General features: G+C 41.9%; 1 protein-coding gene across 1 annotated transcript; it reads left to right on the top strand.

Annotated features, from left to right (window-relative positions):
* The first annotated feature begins 4,767 nt into the window (after positions 1-4,767).
* LOC147640285 (uncharacterized) lies at positions 4,768-5,779 on the top strand. Its single transcript, XM_086825045.1, has 2 exons — positions 4,768-5,280; positions 5,356-5,779. The coding sequence occupies exons 1-2, from the start codon at positions 4,768-4,770 to the stop codon at positions 5,770-5,772; spliced, it is 930 nt and encodes a 309-aa protein (XP_086681171.1). The 3' UTR covers positions 5,773-5,779.
* The last annotated feature ends 4,119 nt before the right edge of the window (positions 5,780-9,898 follow it).

Genomic DNA, 9,898 nt, shown 5'->3' with positions numbered 1-9,898 from the left:
CCCCCAGTGGTCGCCAGCAGAGCAGCCACAGCTAGCCTCACCTTTATCTGCACAATGATTACTAGCCATACTCATAGCCAGCAAAAAAAACCTCTCCTCTGCAGCTCTCTTAGCTCAGTCAGCTCTGCGTAGCTAACAGAGAAGTACCTCACTGCTCCAAGGCGGCAACTCCCCTCCAAACTTCTCTCTCTTCGCTAACCTTCTGGCGTCTGCGTTGTGCTGGCGAAGGTGCTGGCAGCAAAGCAAGCGGCCAAGTGGACGTGGCTTTGCTGGCCACATTGGTATTTTATGTTTATTTATTTTTTTAGCCTAGAAGATGGCCGCCATGCTACACATCTTCTTGAGTGTGCCAATCTAGGCCTGTATCAAAAGCTTTTATTGCAATACATGGGCTACATCTTCTCACCATCGCTATCATGCCGAGCCTCCTTTTTATATGGAGAAACACGGCCATTCCAAAAATCTGCACAGCACATCCAAACACGAGCATAAAGAGCAAATTATGTTTGACTGGCATCCCTTGTAGATTTCAGCATTTGCAGTCTAGATTGGGCTCCCTCCACGTAAACCAGCATATGTGTATCTATCTCTGATAGGCTCATCAAAGCCCCAATCATTGACATCCTCATGCTCTTCCACCTCTTGTTTACACATATCCAAGACACCCTCTTGACAAATAGAAAGCTCATACAATTAAAAAAAAACTTCAAATCTCAAGCACCTACTCCCAAGAAAAATGCATGTACTAGCTCACTACCAAACCACCCACTCTGTACATTTGCTAGGGCATTCACGGCCAAACTTTTTACATGCCATGCATCCCATATGTACACAAGCCCAAAACACCTTTACAAAATTTTGTCTGACATACTTTGCCCAACCCCTAGCGTGCTGAATCATTTATGATGAGCAGTAAAAAGCATACGACCACGTTTCCCTCCGTCAATTCTTTGAGCATCACACAATGTAATCAAAACATCTCTATTCCATGTGTTCAAAGGAATACTCTCATCTTCCAAAGATGTAATTTGCCATCCCACCACATAACATAAGAACTTCTAGAAACAAATCTCTTGACATACATAGCATCTTGCCTCATCTCAATTCCATAATCACTGATATGGTGAACACTAATATTGGAGAGCCAGTGAAGCAATTCCTAGTGAGGGTAATAATTGATAAAAGTTTCATCAAGAAAAACTTGCTGTGCTATAGCACTTTCTTGTCCATCAACATAAGAAACATCACCATCAAAGCCAACCACTATAGGCAAAACAAACTCCCCTTCAAAAGGCACCATTGCCAAAGCATCCACCTCAGTTCTTGTATGCTCACCTTTATCAAGGCCAATAAGAAATTCATCTATCACATCATCCATAATCTCATCCATAGCATCAACGTCATTCATAGTCTTCTGGTATTGCTCCTCTTTCATAGCATCAATTCTGGTCGTGGCTTTCTTAACATTAATGCACATTTGATCATTCAACTCCACCTTGGGTTCATCATCCTGTAGACTTTCTATATCCCACAAAGGTTTATCATCCAAAAACTCAAAAGCAAACTCTTCCACATCACATGCATACCTTTGCTCATGATTCACTTGTACCTCAACCATAGCATCTAAAGGAAGTACATCAGGATCTTGAGGGAAATCTACCTCAAAAAACATATACTCTTCAAGAGCATCCTCTGTCATAAAATCAGTCCCTACTTCTTCACATTCTTCCTGTATGGCCTCTTCTTATTGGGCAACCTCATCACCAAGAACTTCCTCATCAATAACCAGGGCAGCCATCTCTGCATCCTCCTCACTGGATGAGGTGTCTTCTGTTCCCTCCATTAGGGGAAGGTTGAGGTCTATGGGGGCCCTTTAAGCTGCCATGAGATTAAGGAGATGATTAGTGTGAAGGCCAATAGGAAAAATACATGTGTACAAAAACGTTGGGTTGATTAAGACCCTAAATCTTGTGGTCAAAGGTGGAATCTTGCCTTTTTCAGATCTGCCAGCAAAGAAAATCTTCAATATCTTTTTTCTAAATATTTTTTTAAAGGAAAAGTTTCAAAAAGTTACCCCCCCTCACTTCCCTCTTCCCTCCAAAAGTAGGGGCGTGTTTCTCTCTCCTCCCTTTTAGACTAACCCACTTTCCCCATCTACCACTCACTACACCCTCACTTGCAGCCCTATCTTCATCCCCAACTTGAGGAAAGCTCTTTGCTACCACCTACTCAGAGAAAGCTCTGTTATCAGCCTCTTTCTCTCTCTAGAGGAAGCTCTGTTATCAGACTCTATCTCTAGGTCTCTCTCTCTCTGTGTGCAAGCAGGCACCTAATGCAATCTCTCATTAGCTTTCTTTTGAGGAAAGCTCTTTGCTACCAGCTACTCAGAGGAAGCTCTGTTATCAGCCCTTCTCTCTCTCTCTAGAGGAAGCTCTGTTATCAGACTCTCTCTCTCTCTCTCTCTCTCTCTCTCTCTCTCTGCATGCAGGCACCTAATGCAATCTCTCATTTGCTTTCTTTTGAAGGTTTAGCTTTCTGTGTGTGTGTGCATGTGTGTGTGTGTGTGTGTATTGTGTGTGTGTGTATGGATTTGCAGCAAACTTCTTTGAAGCTTTAGCTAGCTCTCTCTCTCTCTGTCTCTGAGCAGGTATTTGCTTTTTTGCCATATTCTTAACATTCACTTTCTTTTCATTTGGGCCATCTATGGCTCTTCAGTGTGTACGCAGGCCATCATCCACTATCGAGTCCATGGCTATTTCCACAGTACAGGATGATGAAGGTTATTGGATTCCTACCGTTTTTAAGCGGTTCATGTGGATAACAATGCAGCCCAGTTTGAGGGGTGCACACAAGGTTCCTCGAAGGCACATGGCTTCCACAAGCCATCACTGGAAAGGAAGGATCTTAGAATTCAAAGTTTGCAACAAGGATGGAAAGCGGCTTGCAAAGGTGCAACATGTTTACACCTCAAGCCAAATACATCTTGAAGATGAGAACTTACCACGGTTCCCAACTAACTGTAAGTTTCAGTCCTTGTTTAATGTTTCTTTGCTTTGGAGAAATGCTTGCATGAAGACTATGTGAATATCAAGAACTCCAATGTATTCTATTGTATGCAGATGTTTTCCCTTCAACATGTGTGGAATGGCAGCCTCTAGAATGTTTTACAGGGACCTTCGAAGCATGTCATGTTGATCTAGGTAGGCTTATGTATGCTGGGGAAACAAGTTCCGAACTTGCAAATAGAGGAGTATTTTTCATTGCTGCAACATATGTTGTGCCACAGAGGGGAAGGTTTGGAGCACTTGAGCCAATTTCTCCTCCTGCACTAAATAGCCCGGAATGGCCCATTCCAGACCCCACTACAATGGAGAGCTTTCAGCGCAGGATTTTCCATGACATTCAGTCAAGCCTAAAGGCTGCATATGGATCCCACAGGATAAGTGTATCTCTTTTCATGCCTTTACATGTGTTTATTGCTATTTTCAAAGCAGGCAAGTTCCATCGCACCCCAACAATGTGGATAAGCAAAGATGGGGCCTTTGAAGCTCTAGATACATTTCTAAAAGGCGACTGGACCACCAAGGTGGCAGAACATAAGGGCGATGTAATAAAGTGCTCAGCGGTAATGTCAATGGTAAGATGCAGGTATCAGATAGGCAAGCAAAATCTAACTATGGTGTACCCTATTAGAAGGTGGAAATGCTCGCATGGTGAATGGGAGGCTTTGGACTCTGATCTCTATGCTAGGGAGGAGGTAGAACTTCATATTGAAGTTCACCCAGGAGAGGAGCATACAGTGGTAGTTAATGATGATTGGAATTTTGCTCAGTTGAGAGATCGTATTGTCATGTCCTTTAATGTAAGGAACCAATTCAAGTTTGTTGTTTCTAATCGACCCATGCGTCAAAGGTCAGAGAAACATACACTCTGTGTGTCATTGGAGCCCCCTAGGGTCCTTAGCTTGAAAGACTGTTAAGTTGCAGACTTAGGTAACATTTTGAGTGATTTTGGGCGATAATTTGTAGCGGTGTACTTCTGAATACAAAATTATTGATTGCACCATAGTCCCAATGTCCTCTGTATTTCACTGCAACTTGGATTTTAATTTTGTTAAATTTAAAATTTTTAAGTATGTTCTATAAATTTATTAAACTTTATAGTGGAATGCTTTATAAGAATAGGTTTTGCTCTATAAAGCTCATTTCATTCTTAAGATTTGCAGTTTCTATTTCCCTTCAATATCCCGCCATGGCTTCAAGCTCTAACTCGCTACGCGCAAAACTTGAGAAAATTGGGCTCTCAGCAGGTGCAGGTGAGAACATCGCCATTTTTGAGGGGGTGATCGATATGCAAAAAACTATAGACCTTCATGCAGAGGCTTTTCAAGAGCAGGTCCAGTACATGAATGATGTAGTGGCACAATATGTCGTGCAATTGCCTGAATCCACCACTAAATGGGTTCCAGTGGACTTAATCAGGCATCTGTACCATGGTGACAAGTCGTTCCGATTCAGGCTCAACCGATTTTTGAAAGGGCTTACATCTAGCAATTATAGGGTCGAAGATGATGACACCGTTTATGAATTGCAGGTTGGTAATGTAGGCACCACCTTCCTTTCATGGGATATGACGTTAGCACTGTTTTTGCAAGAAGCCAGGGATACAGAAAAAAAGAAGGGAAAGGCAGTGAAAAAGGAAGTAGCTCTTGTGAAGGAATCCAAAGGCGAGGTGGAAGAGGTTTTCTCAGAAGAAGCTAAAGCGTCCATGGCCTTGGTGCTTCTCCAACAAGGGTCAACTGAGGATGAAGAGCCTCATCGTGACCTCGAAGGGGATGAAATTGTGGAAGAGATCCCTGAGTTGGATGTAACCACTTTGAATCCCATCATCATGGATAACAAGGAATTTCTTTTCCTTGATGACATTTGTAAATCCTTGGGGTTAAGGGAGGATGAGGCCTTAAGCATATTAGCAATTGGGTCTGGTTTCTGCAAAGAAGACACACTTGAGCAACAGCCTGCAGGTGTACAGATTGATTTTGATGACCATGATCTTACCAAAGCGCTAGCATTCCAAGGTTATGATACAGAACGTACAATTGAGGCAACTGTTTCCAATGCTCTTGTTGCTATAGAAAATGTAGCAGCAGAGTATGAAAGTGTCCCTCAAGAAGCATTTCAACCACATAAGCGCTTGCATGTAGATACATCAGTTGAGCAGCGTGGAAGCAGTATAGACATATGCAACCCACGCATTAGCCAATGTGATGATGACATTGAGGTGGGTTTAAATCAAAGTTGTGCCTTCATATTTATAAGTGAGTTATTACTAACACCTGATTTTTTTCTCTTGTAGAAAGCTTATATTTTTGACAAGTTTGCTGCACGTGGAGGTGGAGTTCGTGTGCAATCCGATGGACGAGACACCTCCCTGATTCATTACCTTCCTAGCCTCTCTCCATCATTTATTCGAGTAATCCATTTAGAGTACTCTGAGGAGGCACAAGCAGAGCTCATCAAGTGTAAAGCTCTAAGTGGGGTTCTCACCGAAGATGGGCTAGCAAATAATGCAAACAAATGTATACTTATTAGCAGGGAGGCAGCCATGTACACATTTGCAGGCAACTACACCGGCCACGTGCTAAGCCACTGTGCCACTTCAATCTCCAAAGGTGTAACCAATCCTATTATTATAGCTAATAGCCTAGGTGAGAAAACCACACAGAGTGACGAAGCTAAAGAAGCTCTCAGAAATCTTCTCAGGAACTTGTAATTTTCTTTCTACGAAATCAATACAAAATGTATACTTTTTTAATTGTAATGTTTCTAAGAAGTCTGAACCATTTCTCTTGTTTATTTGATGTGTCAGCACTGTGCCCTCTAAACTTTTGGCAGGCATGTGAATGTGTAAGAAATTTCATTGATAATGATCAAATATTTGTTCTTTGAATGTCACTTAACATCCAGCCGAAATCTGGCAGTACAAAATCTGAACAATTTTTAAAAAATCAAAATTTTTTATGTTTTTTGATATTTGTAAGCATATTTTTCATCAAAAAAGTGCACATACTCTTGGATAGAGTCAAAAAATTAAAAAAAAAATGGCTGTGCGCTACGGCGTGAATTTCAGCCTTTCAAAATGCAGGGCAGGCTTAAATTCGCGCCGTAGCGCACAGCCCTTTTTTTGATCATTTTTTCACAAAAAAATGCATTGTGTGCACTTTATTTTGATGATTACTCTGCCTAGAACCATAAAAAAAAAGAAAACTGTTGCTTTTATAAAAAATGTTCTATCTAATGCCAGACTTCACCAGGTGATTTTGAGCACCAAATAACTTTTTTTTTGTCCCTGAGCTTTTCTAAGGCCTTATTGAGCTTTAAGCCTTTTTTTCGGACCGAAAATAAATTCAATATAATTTTGTTTCTGCACTATGTAAGGATCCTCTGTTCAGTGCCAACAACAATGCCACGTATAACAAGATAATGTTTCACAATCACCTTATCAGTAATATAAATTTTGTTCCTGTTTAACTAAGGCTCTTAATACATGATCAACAGTTTCTCTCATTCAAACAACAGTACAAGAAATGAAATGTCTTCTTTTATAACAGTTGAAACAAATGAATACGTTGGTTAACGAGTCATTGACAATATCTTATAGATTCAAAAAAATGTATTACAATGTCGAGATTACAAAAGGCACAAAGGCCGCCGCCTAAAAGATTAATCCTATCCTATAAAGCCTTCCTTATGGAGCGCTTTATCCTGACGTAAACGTAGTACAAGTGCCATGTCAACAGGCTTTAGGGTCACCCTTTTGGCGTGAGCATGGCACAGCACCGAATCTTGAAACAGAGAGACCAAAATTGTTTCTGACGCCTCTTGGAGGGCCTCCAGTGCCGTACTCTGTACCCGAGTGACCCTGTCACTGTACTTGTCGATGACTTCTTTTACAACTCTTGCAAAGGGGGCCTTCGCCATGATGGGGTCTGTGCTCTTTTGGTACTTTCTGATTTCTCGCAGAGCCACGGTCCCTGGTTTCCATCTTCTCTTCTTGTTGGCTACGGGGGGTGGTGGTGGATGCGACCTCTCTTCCCATGGTTGTCTATCATTTCTAAATTTTTTTCGTCTTTCTTGCTCGGCTGGATCTAGATTTAGTCTTCTCTTAGTTGCTTCTGCCTTCTTCTTTTCTTGTTCTTGTTTTAATCTGCGTGCTTCTTGAATTCTTTGTTCCCGTCTTTCCCTCTCCCTTTGCACCTCCTGCTCCAGTCTTTCCCTCTCCCTTTGCTCCTCCTGCTCCAGTCTTTCCCTCTCCCTTTGCTCCTCTACTTGTCGTCGATCCTCATCTTCCATCTCCACCTCTTGCTGCCTGTTTGCACGTTCCTTCTTTCTCTTGACACGAATCTTTATTCTTTGTTTTTTAGGTGGAGACGGGGGCTGACGCCTCTCAAGTTCCTCATGTAGTGTTTGTGCTAAGAGCCTATCCTGCTCTTCACGATGGCTTATTTCCTCTGCTTCATAGAAGTCAGCAGCCTGTTGAAACTGCTCTTGCTCAATACACAGAAGTGCTTCCTGGTCTTCCTCAAATGCGACCCTTAGCTCCTCTTGTAGCTGCTGAGGGAATAGGGCTTGCTGTTGCTCTCTTCTTCTATGCTCCTCCTCATCAATCTGGCGTTGTTGCTCTTCCAGCACACGCTCCTGCTGCTCAGCCTCTGAGAGAGGTCGGGGGAATGGTGTACGCGTGGCTCTAAATGAGCCGGTGTCTCCAGGCTGCTTGGAGACATCCTCAATATTGTCCAGTCCTGAGAACACATCCGGCTGTACATCTTCCTGTCTGGTCTCTACCTCTCTGTCCATGCTTGTATGCTTCTTTTTGATACGTTTTTGCACTTGTTGAAATGCCTGTGCCGCGGCTACTGCGTGTATTAAGTTGTGTGCACCAGACGGTACGTTTGGGTTCTCAGTTTTGCACGCAGTGTGCTTAGTTCTAGCCATCCATTGACTTACACGACTGAATGAACGTGAAAATGTAATTTTAAAACTCACTTTCACAGGTTTATATAGTTTTTGAAAAATAACTTATTAATAAAAAAAATCTCGACATTAATAAAAAAAGCTCTAACTTAAAAAAGGTTACAATTTTCTAATATGGAACCCATTTTCGACCCATACGCCTCCGCGCAGCGAACCACTCACGCATCCCATGCACGGCACTTGATGCTCGCCATGCAATTGCTCGTTGCAGATTGACATTTTTTACAACCCTTCGTAGTAATGACACCTGCCCTTTTGGTTTCTGTCGGCGTCGACCTCCCAAACTGCGATAAAACCAATTAAACATCTCATGCAAGGCATTACTTTTTTCCTTACCACCTCCACCATGTCGCGTGTTCTTAAAGTATGCTGCCTTAGCTTGATAATGAGAGCGCTCCATTCCTTGGGTGCTCCAAATTGCCATTGGACCATATTCGTCGAGAAAAAACTGTGCGTGGGCAAATATAATGTGCTGCAACAAAGATCATATCAGAATTTTACTATTTGGCGATTAATATCAGTAAATAGATAGAAAGGTAAATACCATATAGTGGGTGATATGTGTTTCTCCCCATGCATCAACCATTTGCTGAGTAAATGTATGTATTGCAGTCTTCAAGTTTGCAATCTCCTCGGCAACAAGTGGAGCCTTTTCTAGCAATTGAATCATTTTGTCAAGTGACTCCCACAGCCTTGCCCGCTTGAGACCAAGCTCTGCATTATTCCCACGATAAGTGGTGCATTCACAAATGGCCTTCCATAATTCATATTTTGTGTGACTATTGTACCCCTCGTAATTTGAGAGAAGGTGTCTTACTTTGGACCCACCCATGCATATTTTGTTTGGATTATCCTGACCCGGTCCTGACTTTTTAGTATCCTTAGTCAGCTTTACAGCACCACCATGAAGCCCCACACTTGAAAGGACATCTTCCAGCTTACTGATGCATTCGTTGCGAAGATGTTCAGGCTCCATATTCCATGCATAATTGATATGTAACTTCAGTAATTTGTCCATTATGCGTAACCTAGCATGAAGCGTGCAAATATGAACACGGGAAAGTGGAATCTCTAATAAAGGGCTCCATGAGATATCTTCTTGATCACGATTAGGCGGACAATTGGTATTACAATTCATGATGCCATTAACCCATTGCATAGGTTTCTTTGGATCTTTGTTTTGCGTTGCACTCATTGAAGTTGGTTGTACATTTTTCTTGCCCTTTGCATGAGATTTGGTAGTCTTGGTGGCTGCAACCTTGCCTGAAGCTTTGCCGCGATCAATATACTCTGATTTTGAATGGCAGCAATAAATACATGGAAAAAAAGTATTTGCTCCTAGCTTGCATCCCAGCATACACTTCAATGTCTTTAAATCACCTGCCATGTGCCACTCAACTGTAAATGTTCCTGCATCTTCCACATGCAAAGTTTCTCCTTTTGATTGCAATGATATGACATTTGGGATGCCTGTTCGGGTAAGGTACCATCGCAATGTATCATTTGTCTCCTATGGAAGCTCAAATGCTGCCAACCACCATATATTCTTTTCTGATTGCACTCCATAGTAATCTTTTCCCTGAGATTGACTTCCCTTGTTGGAATTTGAGGCTTGTGCACTACAGTCAAGAAGATTATCATCCTGTTCCAGATTTCCTTTCATAGCCCTGTTCATAAGTGTTAGGCTGACTCTTTCTAATTTTCGTCCTTTTACAATTTGACACTCATCAAGCTTTAACACAAACACAGCCTGACCTTGGCACTCCTCAATGCTTAGACCATAATAAGAAATCATAGCTCTTTGAAGGGTCCTTAAATCAATAAAGACATTGTTGTACTTGTTGTATTCAAATACCTTTGTAGTA

Source organism: Cibotium barometz, chromosome 3 (assembly GCF_041138505.1).
Source record: "Cibotium barometz isolate CiBa-2024 chromosome 3, ASM4113850v1, whole genome shotgun sequence".
Lineage (NCBI taxonomy): Eukaryota > Viridiplantae > Streptophyta > Polypodiopsida > Cyatheales > Cibotiaceae > Cibotium > Cibotium barometz.
This window is presented reverse-complemented; position numbering and strand designations above follow the sequence as displayed.